This window comes from Erythranthe guttata, chromosome 1 (genome assembly GCF_056151865.1).
Source record: "Erythranthe guttata isolate IM_541 chromosome 1, IM_541, whole genome shotgun sequence".
Classification (NCBI taxonomy): domain Eukaryota; kingdom Viridiplantae; phylum Streptophyta; class Magnoliopsida; order Lamiales; family Phrymaceae; genus Erythranthe; species Erythranthe guttata.
This window is the reverse complement of record NC_142533.1, coordinates 4,823,847-4,839,905: the sequence shown is the minus strand read 5'-3', so window position 1 is coordinate 4,839,905 and position 16,059 is coordinate 4,823,847. Positions and strand designations below refer to the sequence as shown.

The window sequence follows — 16,059 nt, the reverse complement described above, 5'->3', positions numbered from 1 at the left end:
AAGTCATTGGGTCAAGCAAGTTCTACAAGACTTTCGCTTGCTACACTTACGATCTTATAATGAATAAAAATAGCTCATAAGCTCATTATCCAAACACTTTAAAAATAAATTCAAAAATAAGACGTGCAACTTACAAACTCTCAAAGCGTCTTATCAAAAGTAAGAACTTATTAGTTGTTTAAAATAAACTTAGTCAAACAGACCCTAATTACTAAATATCCACCTCATGATTATTAGCAAATGGACCAGATGCGAGTTTCAATTCATTACCATATATAGCGAATACAACTAGACATGATCACAGTTCGGTTAATTTCGGTTCCGTTCCGATTTTGGAGGAACCGGAACCGACCGAATATTTCCGGTTCTTTACGGTTCGGTTCCAAACGGTTCCCGGTTCTAATAATATATTTTTTATAAATATATGTAACTTAAAAAATACTTTAAAAAACTTAAAAGATATTTTAAACATAGTTAATTTCTTCTAAAAACCAGTGGAAAGAATACTTAAAACAAATATTAAAAAAACAAAAACACTTCAAGTTTTTTAAAAATATTTCAAAAATATTTTAATAGTTAATTTTTTTTTTGAAAAATCGGCCGTTTGAGCTGCCACGTGGAACTTAATTTTTTTTTTCTTTTTAATTTGAACGTTGGAAATTAATGTTTATTTAATTTTATTTTCTAAAAATCGGTTCGACCGATTCTAACTGTGGTTCTAACCGTCAGTTCTCGGTTATGAAAATGGGGAACCGGAACCAAACTGGTTTTCTCGGTTCCGGTTCTAGTTCGGGTCAAACTAATTTTTGTTCTGGTCAAACCTGTTCTGGTTCCGTTAAAAAAACCATTGATCCTTGTTCAGTTTCGATTCCAGTTCCAGTTCTAATCGAACAGGGGGTCATGTCTAGGTACGGACTTTCGAGTAATTGCACATGCACCCTCCCATTACCCGCTCCATTAAATCAGTCTTATATTTTTTTAATTGTTACTTTTATATACTATTTATTATCAAAATACAAATAAACATTATTTTCTTTTTGAATTTTTTATCCCAAAATACTATTTTCGCAAAATAAAAAGAAAATACTTGCTCTTCTCCATTTTTGTTTTCAGCAAGGGTTAATTTAGTATGTACCATTCAAATTTATTTAGTTATGGCAAAATTGCCTCTCGGTGTTATAAGCACCTTACACCTACTAAGTAGAACCTCGATAAATTAATAACTTTGCTTAAATAATATTTTTTTTCTTGTCCCGACTCAGTGAAAAGATAAATTATTAGTTCAATAATTAAATATTTCGCTAAACTAATAAAAATTTGCTAGCCCCAACTGTATTTATTTATTATAGAAGTTTAATTGTATCTAGTTGGTTAATTAACCGTTAAGGTTCCAATCACCCCGAGAAAATTACATTGTTATTATTTGCAAATATTATTGATGAAATATAATGTTTCGTTACTATAAACTGAAATATTTATTCCATTGATTAAATCACCGTGAAAAAACCATAGAAAAAAAAAACAGATATACAAAACAAGATACAAACTACTAATTTAAAAAAACGAAAAAAAAAACCTTCATGAAAAGTTATATATTTGTCGAAGGATCGTCTGCGTTTTGGAGATGGTCATATGAACAATGCGGTTTCGACCTCAATAGTTCGCGTCGTAGGTAGAACTTGAACTACTTGAGGAATAGATAACTGCAGATCTACCATCTCACACTGCACAAACAATAAATTAAAACACCACTTTTTACCCATCATATATCAATTCATTAAAAACCAAATTATATATATATATATATATATATATATATATATATATATATATATATATATATATATATATATATATATATATATATATATATATATATATATATATATATATATATATCCATTGCTCACCTTTTGTCTTAATTCAGTGTTTTCTTTCATCAGATTCTTCTCCTACATCATCAAATAAAAATGTTCAAAATCCAGAATCAACGACGAAAAAAACAAAATATATACGAGCTCGTACGTATATATGCTATGCATGTACAAATTAAATGGCCATTTAGTTATTATTTATATCATCGACAAGTTATATACAATATTTTCACCTGTTGCTTCAGCTGCTCAATTTGATCTCTAAATAATGTATTCTGTGAAAAAGAAGAAGAAAAACTATATATTACGATCAAATACGAATAAATAAAACTCCGTTAGTTCGTGTTACATATATATTATTTTTTAGACGTACGTAATACACATCTACATATATATATACATACCTTCCTGGCTCGGATGTTGCCTAAACTTCGTTGCAACTGTTGTTCGAGGTTTTCCAACTCTTTTGTAGAACAAGAATCTAAACACTGTCCCAATAGCCTTCTGAAAAATTAATTAAATTAATTAGTTATTAGTTTCAGAAATATTAACTAATTATCATAGTTCTTGCAATATATTTAAGCTACTTGCTAGGTTTATTGTAAAATAATTAATTTAATTAGCTGTTAATGTAATTAGCTAATTAATTGTAAGGGAGACAACTAGAACAAGTTTGATCACCTCTCAGTATCTTGGAGGAGCTCAATCTTCATTTGTAACTCAGCAGTCTCATTTTTCAAATCCTGCATCACTCAAATTAAATTATTTACATTATATATATATATATATATATATATATATATATATATATATATATATATATATATATATATATATATATATATATATTAATTTTTATTTTAGGTTTATTAGAATTAAATTTTCTATTGGATAAAAGAAAGAAGAAAAAAAAGAAAAAGAAAATCAAAATTAATTCCTAAAGTATGTCTAAATTACAAAAATCTCCTTTTTATTCATGAAATTGCATTTAATCCTCAACCACGTACTCCCCATGTTCCATAATAATTGTATGTTTTCTTTAAAATATGATTGTTCCATATTATCTGTCACTTACGATTTCCAATACTGCATTAAATGTATTTTTTCATGCTTTAACCTTACTAATTAAACTCTAAGTATTAACTCGATCTTATTGTAATATCAAGGTTATTTTAGTCTTTCTAATATATATTTTTCCTAAAATCAAGACACATTTATTGACATTCTTAATACTTGTCCACAGCTGAAAAACGACAAGTAATTAGGAACGAGTGGAGTAATAATAATTACGGTGCAATTAAGTAACAATAAAAGAATGACAAGAAATACTGACCTGAATATTTTCTTCTTTGGTTCTTCTGCCAGATGTTATGGTGCTCTTTGCATTCTTTTGATACCGTTCTATTGTCTTGTTGATCATAGTACTGTCAGTATTTTCAGAAATATAGGATTAATTATTACAATTCAAGATTTGTACTAAAATTGTCTTCTGAAAATGGATTTATTAAGATACTCATTTTCATGTATAAGTTTAGAAAATACTTTTTTTTTTTTTAATTGGAAAAATTGCTAAACCCCCTAAAAAAATTATGGCTAAAAGTCCACTTATTCTGAATTTGTTAAAAGTCTCTCGGGAAGCTTAATTGGACAACTTAGACTATAAATAGAAAGCTTAGTCTCAAAATAGACAATCTAGACTGAAAAGGAAGACCGAGATCGATGAGAAAAACTTTTTCCGGTACATGGTTGACGGCAGATGATTAGCATAGGTAGAGGCGGTTTGGAAAAAATGCCATTTTTTAGAGTTAATTAATTAGTTTTTAGGACATATGAGGTTGGGGAGAATAATGTATTTTCAGTCAAAAATATTTTTTTCATTCTAAACTCTCTAACTAAACTGCCCGATGAACTTTTAGCAAAATGCGAAAATATGATTATATTAACAGTCCCCCTCAAACTCAAGATGAGGTATATATCAACTTGATGTTGTTAACCAAATCATAATGACCTCTCTTCAGATGAGGCACAGAGTGTCTGGGTTCCCCGACGCTTGAATGCGTGCAATATTTCTTACAATTCCGATGATCATCTAGTTTCCATCGATTGAACAGACCCATTAACGACGATCTTGATGGTACTTTGATAAAAAAAAATTGATTGGAACATCGTCCACGATGGCTAATGTAGGACATCAGTGATTTATGGTGTTTTTCTTGACGATCTAAGCCCAATAAAGGAGAAAAAAAACACCAAAAACAAGACTGGTCTAGAAAAAACACACATTCCCTAATGAATATAGAGCAGTGATTTATGGTATTTTCCGTCTCGGTGGAACCGAGCAAAAGATGGGAAAATAACAAATGAATGGATAATCAGACACACAGTGTACGTGTGGGACACTTTCTTCCCAATCTACTTGCATGTAATACAGTGAATAGTCATTTTCATGATACTGTAACCTTCTTTTATTTGATCTTCAGGTGACAGAATATATATAATATATATATATATATATATAATATCAGACAGTTTTGCTTTGTCCAATGGTTGTTTGACACGACTTGCAAAATATTTCATCTTGTCGAAAACTTTAATCATTAAAAGATTTTATGGTTTTTTGTTCACACAATACAAAATTATATTACATATATTAATATAATATATATTTATATATTGCACTTCAACTCATATATATATATATATATATATATATATATATATAGCATGGCATGAAGCATAGAAAAAGGTTTAAGAACAATTAGTACTAATTAATTATATGGGGTTTCTCACTCTCTATGTGTAGTTGAACCCAATTGTACTTGTAATCTCAATATTATATGTGTGTAAAGAGCTCCATTAGAGATAAGCACTTTGAGATTAGGACTCATTATAAAAAAATAAAAAATAAAATTTTCCAAAACTAATTGAATTAATTAACTGCACAATCAATTAACAAGAAAACAAAAAAATTAAACGCGTTTTCCCCCACAGTTCGATCTACAATTCTCTCTATTTCAAAGTATCCGTCACTTTAGACTTTTCTAATTTTTTTTCTTCAATATTCACCGTCATCTTAAAATTTCAATAGTGCATTAACTGCATTTTTTTTTTCAAGTTCTAAAATTCTCATTTAATTGCAAAAGTTATTTCAATCTTGTGACTACATTAAACGTGTTGGTAACAAACTTACAACGGCAATTATTTGAAACGGAGGAAGTAATTAATTAATTGTCTGAAAATTATAGATATATATCTTGCATCAAAATGAATTATTACTAATTAAATATATAAATTAAATTAACAAAAAATAAAAAAAATCTAGGTATATAGTACCTGGAACTTGAGAATTCATAGAGTTTTCCACTTGGAGAGAAAACAATAAGAGCAACTTCAGCATCGCAAAGAACCGAGAGTTCGTAAGCCTTCTTCAAAAGCCCGTTTCTCCGCTTCGAAAACGTCACTTGCCTACTGCTCGCCTTCTCGATCCTTTTCATCTGTGTTTTTCCCCTCACCATTTTTCTTTATATATATATCTGTTGTATGTATGTTTGTAAGTAGAAGCAGCAAAAGGGATCAAGAAAGTAAGAAACATATGAGGGTTTCCATAAATAGAATGTATGGTTGACTCACAAAGGATAATTAGAAATACAGACAAAGCTTTTTATGGGTGTTTTCTTTTTTCAGATCTGTAATAGTTAAGGAAATTGGATAGTGTAAGAGGGAGTAGCTGAAAACCCTAGATTCAATATTCAAGAATGAGGGCCAAATTAAATCATGACTTTTTATTTATTTTATTTAATTTTTTTTTTAATTTTTTTTTTTTTTTGGTATGAGAAAAGACTTTAGAACCTCATCTTCTTTCTTTTTTTGGTAAACAAAATAAACAACCTATTAGAGGATCGGACTAGTGTAAGAAGAGGCAAACAAGTGGACATTTCACTTGTCAAAAAAAAAAAAAGAAAAAAACAAAACAAAACAAAAAACAAGTGGATATTTCATTAATGTTTTTAGGATAAATTACGGCCACCCTCCGGGTAAGGTTAAATAACAAAAAATATACTGTTTCGTTCGAGTAATTCCAACCGGCTACCACCCTCAATTGTGAATCTTCTTACATGTTCGTCCTTATAGTGCAAATTCAACATAATCTTCTAGGTTCCGTGAATATTCACTAATTCGTACTTGTTTTGTACAAAAGCAAATTTTTATGCACCACAGTATGATATTTACAAGTCGAGACACATTTCATGATCATTTTGCGTGATATTTTAGGCGTAATAGAGTGCAGCCATGAATAGTTCGAGTTTAGATTCCTTGATTTGTCATTATATTTTCGGTCGAATATTTAAACTAGTAACATGTAGTTTATACTTGGTTTATGATTTACATCTCTTGCATGATTTGCATACTACATATAAAAAAAAAGTGCTTTATTCAATATATCCTAATTGCGAGTTGATTCATTATTACAAAAACAATTGCCCCTCTATTGGCCTTTTGGGGACCATATAGAGATGCCAATTTTGAATTTTATATTACAAGTGCTCTTCCTCCAAATTCATTTACATAACTTCTTTTGAATAAGTGCTTTTGGTTATAAAATTATTATGTGAGTGTTAATTTTTAAGTGGGTATTTTTGAGATAATTCACTTTCTTGACTTTTAGTCTAAAATTGCTTTTTCAATATATTTTATTTACCATATATTCGTAATAATCAAATTTAATTTAAAAATCACTTGATAAAAGTACTCACGAACATATATTATATTAATTTATCCAAATTAATCTGATCATTATGTAAAATTAAGTTCTCGATACTTAGAATAATTAGTTGAGATGAAATGCTATTTACGGTTAAAAAATTGCTATTTGCGGTCTATAACAAACTCCCTCAAAACTTTCCAAAAAAATCCAACAACCCCCCAAACGGCAAATAGCAAAAAAAAAAAAAAATTTCAAAAATTCGAAATCAAGCTTGAAGAAGGGTTAGGCTACGATTTTTTGATGTAATTTCGACTCTTTTATGTGTAATATGCATTGAGTAGGTCGATTACTGAACCAATTTCATGTTAACAAACCCTACAAATCGATTTATAGGGCCTTTTTTTTCGCAAAAACATGTTGGAACGCCCAAGATGGGCGCCCAAGGCGTGTACGAATTTTTTTTAATTGGGCGTTCAATTAAAAAAAGAAAATTTTTTTGCACTGGACGCCCAACTCGGGCGCCCAAATGCAGCTTGCACGCCCAACTTGGGCGTGCACTGCATGAATGGGCGCCCAAGTTGGGTTTTTACGCGTTTTGGGGGGTTTTTGGATTTTTTTGGGAAGTTTTGGGGTTTTAGAGAGATAAAGTGTTTTTTGTTATAAACCGCAAATAGCAATTTTCAAACTGTAAATAACAAGTCCCTTAGTTGAGTAAATAGCAGTTACTCCCTCTATAGTTTGAACTTTATGCACGTGACTTTCCTGTACTTTTAATATATCACATGAATTTCTTGTATTTCAATATAAGCATGTAAGCCCTTGTACTTTCAAAAATTTCATTTATGAGCATGATTATTTACCAAGTGGAATATCATAGGGGATTATGTGCTTATATTAAAAGTACAGGGGATTATATACATAAAGTTCAAACTATAGGGAGGTCATGTGCCTATATTGAAAGTACAAGAAGTTCATGTGCACTAAGCTCACACCATAAGGGGTTAAGTGTTAATTCCCTTAATTAATTTTTCCACCCAGCTTTAGGAATATATTCAAATTTTATTATATATATGTTTGTTCCTCTAAAAAAAATGGGTAATTTACACCCCACACCCCTAAGGTATTCTAAAATAACTCTAAGGTCCCTGTGTTATAGATAATTACACTCACCCCCTGAAACATTGTCAGAAACTCTAATGGGATAATGCATTTGACACGTTATTCCGATAGGGTTCTACCGGACTATTGATGGAGAAAATAAAGAGCTATGAGTGATTTAATTAATGTTGGGGGAGCCATGAGTGATTTAATTAATGCATTTGATACATTATTCCGATAGGGTTCTACCGGACTATTGATGGAGAAAATAAAGAGCTATGAGTGATTTAATTAATGTTGGGGGAGCCATGTCACCACATAACTCTATGTTGTCTCCACTACTAGCTAAAAGTAATAGTCCGTTAGAACTCTATCGGAGTAACGTATCCAATGCATTATCCCATTTGAGTTTCTAACTATATTTTAGGGGGTAAGGGTGATTATCGATACTATAGGCACCTTAAAATTATTTAAGCATACCTCGGGGGTGTGGGTGCAATTTATCCAAAAATAAATTAAATGTTTAAAGTATATAAAAAATGGGTCAGAGAATAATTGGCGCACTGTAAGAGAGACGTCATTTTCAGTTTGTACTATTAAAAACAAAGCTGGCCAATGAATATCTGCCACGTGCCAATTGAAACCACGCACATGACCCGTGCTCGTCGGTCGTTGAGATGCTTCATCGGTTCATATACACCACATAATTTTTAACAATTGATGATTCAGTAATCACATACTGAACACACATATACACAGTGTGCGTGATTATATGCAGATCAACGGTTAATAATTGTTCGATATATTTCACCGAATGTAGCATCAAAAAAGCCTTGTGTGTCTAATATCTCCACACACCTCAACGAATTATGCAATTTTACCTTACAAAATAATCAATAAATATAATATGATATTCTTTTAGAAGTTTAAGAAAATATCAATTTAGAGAGAGCACATAAAAAAATATTAATTGAAATTAAAATTCAGAAAGAGAAAAAATTCTTCGTAAATTAAAATTAGAATTTTGAAGTAATAAATTTGAGATATTGAAAGATCGTTGAAAAACAGTATTATTACATATTTATTATTTAATGGCTTGAAGAACATTTTGGAAAGAAAAAATAGTAAAGCAATTAAAAGTCGTACCATTGAATATATTAATTAGTAGAGGGAGCAAATGTTACGTTTATTACATTACCGGGGTAAGTGTTACAACACATGTACTTTAGGAGTGTAAACTGTACTTAAAACCTTAATTAATGTGAATTCACATACAATTAATAGGAACTTAGACACTTTTTCACGAGTTCGTCCTCGGGTAGGGAGCAATTTTGTGGCAATTTATGTTGATGATCTATCGCATGAAAGGGGCTTCGGTCGAAGTACCAATCCGCAACGGCCTTTCCAATTGTCTGCAAAAGTATAATAATTAAAACTATAGATCACGATATTAAACGTAAACGAAACATATATGTAAGATTATTTAAAATATCAAGAAACATAAATATAACAATTATAAATATATAGTAAATCTTACTTTATTTGCGACCTTAGTTGAGCACGCCCACCCGTCTCTAAGATCGATGTGGCCATGGCGATAGCATGAGTGAACGAACAATCCTCTAGACGAGGATTTGTCGATAACTTTTCGCAGTGTCTTAACAAAGACAGCCCTAAAGTCTGAAATTAATTAAGGTTAATGTTAATTGTTAAGCAATTAGGGGATAATTAATTATTTTTTAACTAATGCTTAAAGTTGCAATAATAATTTGATTACCTTTCATGTAGTGTAATTGAGTTGAATTGCAAAGTGTTAAATTTGTAGTGCAACTATTCCATTGTGTCTTACCACCAAGAACAGGTATCATAAGATCTTCAGTCTGAAAACACATTCAATTCAACAATAAATAAATTAATTATTAAAAAAAAATAAAATTGGAGTCAACATTTAAATTATGTTCATGATTTTCATGAAATTGAGGTTACCTGGAATTTTTCGAAACCTGCTTCGACTACAAAGAGTGGCGTCTGAATATCTCGAATAAAATTCTCAGGGAAAAGACACTATAATAATTATACATACATATATATATAAATTGTCATTAGTATTTAAATGTAAATTGAAGAAAAATAAATAATTGGAATATTTACTTATAAGATTGCATATAAAAAAATGATTAATATAATCAACCACTCTCACCAAGTTAGGATCCATTTTTGACGTGCATTTAGTTGGCAGACGTTTGGCAAGTTCCTGCATGCCATGGTATAATATGAGAGAGAGAGAGAGAGAGAGAGAGAGAGAGAGAGAGAGAGAGAGAGAGAGAGAGAGAGAGAGAGAGAGAGAGAGAGAGAGAGAGAGAGAGAGAGAGAGAGAGAGAGAGAGATTTACGTGTGTTTGAACTACGTGGGCAAAGTAGTTTTCTCTGTACTTGGTTCCAACAAGATGTTTTCTGTCATAATAATTACATTCAAAGGTCTATATATATATATATAAGGTTAAAAAAAATATTTTGCAAAATTCTTAAAAATGAAACAAGAATGTTTTAATTTGAAAGACTTACCCATGAAGGAAAGTACCAGAATCAGCAATACACTTGACTCTACCAGCATTAGGTAATAATCCCCGAAACTTATCGCAATTTAACGTCGTCGCTAATCCACCCGCCGAGCCACCGCTCAATATAGCCTATCATTCTTATTTTCGTTAATTACATATCTCTCAACTAATTAAGAGTGATAAAAGGGAAATAATTGAAAAAAGTAAAAATATCACTTAATTCTTTATTGAAATTGTAAAGTAACATAAAAATATGGAACAATTAGAAAAAGTGCATGCAATTAATTAAATATTGAAGTTTATAAAATAATGGGCAAAATACAGCCCTTTTTTGAGTTATGGTCAAATTACGTAAACGCTCCTTTTGTTTGGGTAATTACAATCACCCCCCTCAACTATGTATTATTTTACAAAAAGACCTCTCTAGAGGTAAATTTTTGGATGTTAATTCGGTAAAACCTAACCGAAATTTCGGTACACCAACATTTCATACCGTTTACTGAACTAAATATACGATTTGATTCGGTAAATAACCGAATCACATAAATTTTATGTAAAAATATTTAAAAGGAGGGGTTGGCTGTAATTACCCAAACAAGAGGGGTTTTATTTATAATTTGGCCATACCTAAGGGGTGGCTCAATTTGCCTTAAAATAATTGTAAAGTAATTTCTAAAAGATTTGAATATCAACTGATTTCTTTTTAATTTATATATATTATTTTCGTTAATTAATTAAATTTAAATATTAATTAAATCATGAAAATTAGATAATACTTACATTATCAGCATTCTTCATTCCTTTAGCTAGAAGATCATCCATTATAGCATCAAATATCCTTGCTCCTCTATATGTCACATTTGTTTCCTGAAATTCATTAATTAATTAATATATATTATTTATATATTTATATAATATATAAATAAATAATAAATAATAAATGAAATTGAACTTACTGGATCAACTTCTTCGATATCGGCCATAAACGACGCGCCATCACAATACGTAATATAAACTCGATTCCAATTGTAGAAATCTGAAAGTAACAAACAAATCAAATACTACATAAATATTCATCTACAATAAATATTCAATCAAATTTATAATTAATTAATAATTAAAAATTAATTATATTACCTGGATTAAATGTCTGGTTATTGTCAAGAAGTCCTTTGAAAAAGGTTGATCTGGACTTCAAGTTAGTGCTCCCAATTGCTGATTTTGATCTCTTGAAGCAATCAGATTTTGAACTACACCATCCACCACCCTAAAATATAATGTTTATTTCACATTTTAAAAAAATATTTATATTGGCGATAGTAATTTACGAAATCGTATAAATGAAAATAATTATTTATTAAGAAAAAAAAATAATTAAATTACCTCAATAAAAAGCACCCAGCTATTAGCTCCATCTCCAAATCCTTCGTCTAATGCGTAAGCTGGTGGACTCCCGTCTAAACAAACTGTATCAAATATTAGGGGTGGGCATTCGGGTCGGGTTATTCGGGTATAACCCGACCCGGTCGGGTATTACCCGACCGGATCGGGTAATTTTTTACGTAACCGGGTTTTTCCCGGGTTCGGGTACCCGGTGCTCCCAAACCGGGTCGGGTCCGGGTATTAGAAATCCTACCCGGGTACCCGACCGGGTACCCGGTTGAATTTTTTTTTTTTTATTTTTTTTTTTTTTTTTTATATACATATATATACATATATATAGACATATATATATATATATATATATATATATATATATATATATTGTACTGATAATCTAATATACATAATTACATATCATACTGATATACATATACACATACTGATATACATATACACTGATATACATATATAATAGACATATATATATATATATATATATATATATATATATATATATATATATATATATATATATATATATATATATATATATATATATGTCTGTAGATATATGTATATCTTAAATAAAATTAGTTACTTTTATTTTTCTAAAAAAAAAAAAAAAAAAAAAAAAAAAAAAAAAAAAAAAAGAGGAAAATCGCAAAACCCGAACCCGACCCGAACCCGACCCGAGATACCCGGGTACCCGGCAACCGGGTACCCGGTTATTTCGGGTCGGGTTCGGGTATTTTTTTTTTTGCAAAAAACCCGAATAACCCGACCCGAATAACCCGAATAACCCGACCCGACCCGAATGCCCACCCCTATCAAATATATATAAGCAAATTTGTATATTATTTTGTGCTTATTTAATTAACAATCTAAATATTTTTATTTTTAATTAATTTAAATTCAAATCCCATGTACAGTTAAAAAACTCAGGGACGGTTCGCCATATTTGGGACCCTAGGGCGAGAATATAAATTCTACCCTTAATAATATGGGGTTCGGGGCAACACACTGATTATATATTAATATAAACTTTATTATGTAATAATTTGAATAAAATAAAAATTTATATTTTTTACACTAAGTTTTAAATATTATAAATAGAAAATTATTTTTTTAAACAATAGAAGAATATTTTTTTTTTAAATAATAGAAAAAATAATTTGTTTATACAAAAATATATAAGTATATATATATATATATATATATATATATATATATATATATATATATATATATATATATATATATATATATATATATAAATGGGCCCTTTAAGAAATTGGGCTTTGGGCGTGGGTCCTGCTCGCCCCACCCCAGTGCCAGCCCTGATTAACTGTTTGTAAATCAATATAGTTGGGAGTAACAAAATTCTAATAATTTAGTAAAATTAATTATCAAATTAAAAGTCTAGTACATTTTTATCGAGTCGGGACCTAAAGAAATTAATTTAAGTGATGCTATTTATCGAATTTCTACTATATATTGATAATGTTATTTGATAGACGTTAACATATTATATATTAGTAAGACGTAACACGAGACACAATAATAAAAAAAAAATTACAACATTATATAAAAAAACCATTGAAGGATAAAAGTGTAATTTTACCTGCTCCTTTCGGTACGGCACAGTCTAGAAATGTTAAGTTGACGTATTTACCCCCGTGGGCTAATTGAGCATTCAGTATAAAAACCGAACACATCAATAACTTAATTAACCAGTGATCAACCATGGTTCGAATGTCTTTCCCCATTCTTTAGGTACATGTAAAAAGAAAATATTAAAATTAATTAAAATTAATTCATTATGAATAATGTTTTGCATTTGAATATAACATTACCTTATATATGAACCACGTGCGTATGATCACTTGGTTGTAAAATTTATTTTTAGAGGTTATTCCTCTAAAAAAGAATGATTAATTTGTGTTTTTATTTTTTGATTTGCTTAAATAGTAACGGGGGTTCATTTTGTTAGCGGATTTTTCGATGGTGCAACAATGTACTCGCGGTTGGATTTATATCCTCCGATCCTTCCGTTTTTCTCGTTAATTTCTTTATTTTGGGACATAAGAAAAATATATATTTGGGGAGTATTGCTTATATTGTTCCAATTTCATTTTAATAGTATAAAAAGAACAAGTATGCAATAATGTGGTTTAGCTTTAGTACGAGAGGTGGAAATTGAATAGATCGGTTCCCGAAAAAAAAATCCCTTTTTTTAGAAGGAAAAATTTAATCCCAATTACTTCCTCAAAAATAAAAAACATAATTTTGAATTTCGAAAGTTGGAATGAAATTTGTTCTTCCTAAATCAAAAAAAATTAGATCGGAATTACAAGAATTTGAAGATTCCAATTTTTAAATCTCCTATAACATAAGATATATGATAATGTGGATATTATTAATTAGTGTGAATTTTGAAAAATAATCGGAATTTTTTCGAGAATATTTTTGGAAATAAAATCGGAACGAAAATTGGAATCTATTATATATTTCAATTACGTTTTAAGAGGAAATAGAAAAAATACGGAAATCGAGAGTTTTGAAATTCGAAATGAGGATATATATATATATATCAATATGGGTCGGGTGTTGGGTTTCATTTAAAAAACCCGTCAATACCCGAGACCCGAACATACCATAATATATATGTAAGAAATTCCCATACCCGCCAATACCCATCTTCTACAAGAATGAAAAAAATCTTTTTTAAATAAATACATGGTTTTTAAACTCACCTTAATTTTGTTTATCCGTTTTTATAACCCGATTACTTGCACGATACGTGACTCAAACCGCATTATCATTCCTCGTACCTTTTGTAAAAGTTGTATCGATGTCTTCGTACAAATTTTGAAAAGATCGAATATATTGAGAAGCTATGTAAAAATTTTGCAAGCAAAGAAAGAGAGTGTGGAAGGAGAAAACCATAAAAAAGTAAGAAATTAAAGAGAAATAAATTTGACAAAAAGGAAAATGAAAGTGACAAAAAGTTAGAGAAGTCAATAAATTTGAGGGTACATATTTATTTAACAAACTCACCAACCAGTCCACCGGCCAACAAATGATCTTTTGTGTATATTATGTCTAAATATCAGACAATTTTAAGTATTATTACAATATTAGAATCATGCATGTAATAAATTAAAGTAATATATTAAACAATATTTGCATATTCTCATAATTGATTAAAATTGATAAATTTTATTGACATGTTATATAGATAAAAACGAGACTTTTAGTCTATTGTCCTCACAATTGGTAGGGCCATTTGATTTCATTAACATATGGAACAAACAAACTATGACGAGTGCGTTATAATAATGAATAAATAACACAAATTTAGTCTCAATTAGCTGGCTCGTGTGCCAATTCATGTACTTTTTAGCTCGAGTTTTTGTCGAGTTGGTTTATCTGACTCAAGATTTAGCCCGACTCAGTTACATCCAGTGTTCTAAAAATCGGCCGAGGCGGCCGATTAATCGGTCTCCGAGGCAGAGGCGGTCCCAAACCTTTACGATTAGTGTAAATGTTTGAAAAATCGGTTTTCGCCTGTGAGGCGGTCAAACCTTTAAGGCGGGTCAAACTTCGGTGGCAAATATCGACCAAAAATCGGTTTTTTTTATCAAAATAAAATTTGGGATTTTAATTAAAAAAATATGACTTTATGATTTATTTTATTTTTGTTAATTGTTATTGTTAAAGAACCTAATGATGTATGCCAATAATGTTGAAGAATAAATTTAAATTCAAAAAATTTGCTCTTTTATTTATATTTTATAAGGATATTTATGTATTATGACCTTATTATGGTTAAATTTTTATTATATTATTAGCATATATACATGATGGATATATAACTATGTTTAAATATCTTTTTATATATATTTTAAGTATTTATAAATAATATCTAATAATATATTAGATTAAATTTAAAAATCAATTTATTTCCGATTTATCAACGATTAATCACCGCCACACCGATTAATCGTGAGTCGGTGCCTCACCACCTTCGATCCGGTTACCACTTTTTACAACCTTGATTACACCCCTACTCATGCCTACTGGATATGCTTGACATGATGCCACTAAGAAACTTCAAAAATTGACTTCAAATCCAATATTTTGTCTTCCCAAATTATTAATAATTGAAATCATAGTCATTAGTCACTACTCACTAGAAGTCTAGAACTATGCCTTTTTCTCTCTCATTAAATTGAGAATTAATTGCATTAGGTGAAGAGTCACAAATAATTGCTTTTGCACCATTTGGTCATTAATTGATGAGCTAAATACAATGTGCACTATTAAAGTATAAGAAACAATATTTACTTCTTATAACATGGGCTATTATAAATAAGTCTATAGTGGTCGATTTATTCCAATCTAGGTTCATTCCAAAAACTCTTTTATAAAAACATTCA

General features: G+C 29.7%; 2 protein-coding genes across 2 annotated transcripts; both read right to left on the bottom strand.

Annotated features, from left to right (window-relative positions):
* Window positions 1-1,435: 1,435 nt before the first annotated feature.
* Window positions 1,436-5,683, bottom strand: LOC105956203 (agamous-like MADS-box protein AGL19). Its single transcript, XM_012980043.2, has 7 exons — window positions 5,208-5,683; window positions 3,208-3,298; window positions 2,556-2,617; window positions 2,279-2,378; window positions 2,108-2,149; window positions 1,911-1,952; window positions 1,436-1,724 (listed from the first exon to the last, which is right to left on the bottom strand). Exons 1-7 carry the CDS (start codon window positions 5,387-5,389, stop codon window positions 1,629-1,631), a joined length of 615 nt encoding a protein of 204 aa, XP_012835497.1. The 5' UTR covers window positions 5,390-5,683; the 3' UTR covers window positions 1,436-1,628.
* A 3,127-nt stretch (window positions 5,684-8,810) lies between these two features.
* On the bottom strand, window positions 8,811-14,630 carry LOC105956202 (pectin acetylesterase 8). The gene is made up of 14 exons (XM_088818404.1): window positions 14,374-14,630; window positions 13,474-13,687; window positions 13,242-13,387; window positions 11,621-11,703; window positions 11,375-11,504; window positions 11,194-11,273; window positions 11,018-11,104; window positions 10,242-10,366; window positions 10,070-10,130; window positions 9,878-9,931; window positions 9,664-9,741; window positions 9,455-9,557; window positions 9,215-9,357; window positions 8,811-9,089 (listed from the first exon to the last, which is right to left on the bottom strand). The coding sequence occupies exons 3-14, from the start codon at window positions 13,384-13,386 to the stop codon at window positions 8,955-8,957; spliced, it is 1,224 nt and encodes a 407-aa protein (XP_088674530.1). The 5' UTR covers window position 13,387; window positions 13,474-13,687; window positions 14,374-14,630; the 3' UTR covers window positions 8,811-8,954.
* Between the last annotated feature and the right edge of the window lie 1,429 nt (window positions 14,631-16,059).

Excerpts from the sequence above, each read along its gene's own strand:
- LOC105956202 (XM_088818404.1), bottom strand. The coding sequence starts at position 13,386 with ATGGGGAAAGACATTCGAACCATGGTTGATCACTGGTTAATTAAGTTA. Across the intron at positions 9,932-10,069 it reads CCCACGTAGTTCAAACACAC|GAACTTGCCAAACGTCTGCC; the intron begins GTAAATCTCTCT and ends CATGGCATGCAG. Across the intron at positions 9,358-9,454 it reads TCAATTACACTACATGAAAG|ACTTTAGGGCTGTCTTTGTT; the intron begins GTAATCAAATTA and ends AATTAATTTCAG.
- LOC105956203 (XM_012980043.2), bottom strand. The coding sequence starts at position 5,389 with ATGGTGAGGGGAAAAACACAGATGAAAAGGATCGAGAAGGCGAGCAGT. Across the intron at positions 1,953-2,107 it reads TTGAGCAGCTGAAGCAACAG|GAGAAGAATCTGATGAAAGA; the intron begins GTGAAAATATTG and ends TTGATGATGTAG. Across the intron at positions 1,725-1,910 it reads ACACTGAATTAAGACAAAAG|TGTGAGATGGTAGATCTGCA; the intron begins GTGAGCAATGGA and ends TTGTTTGTGCAG.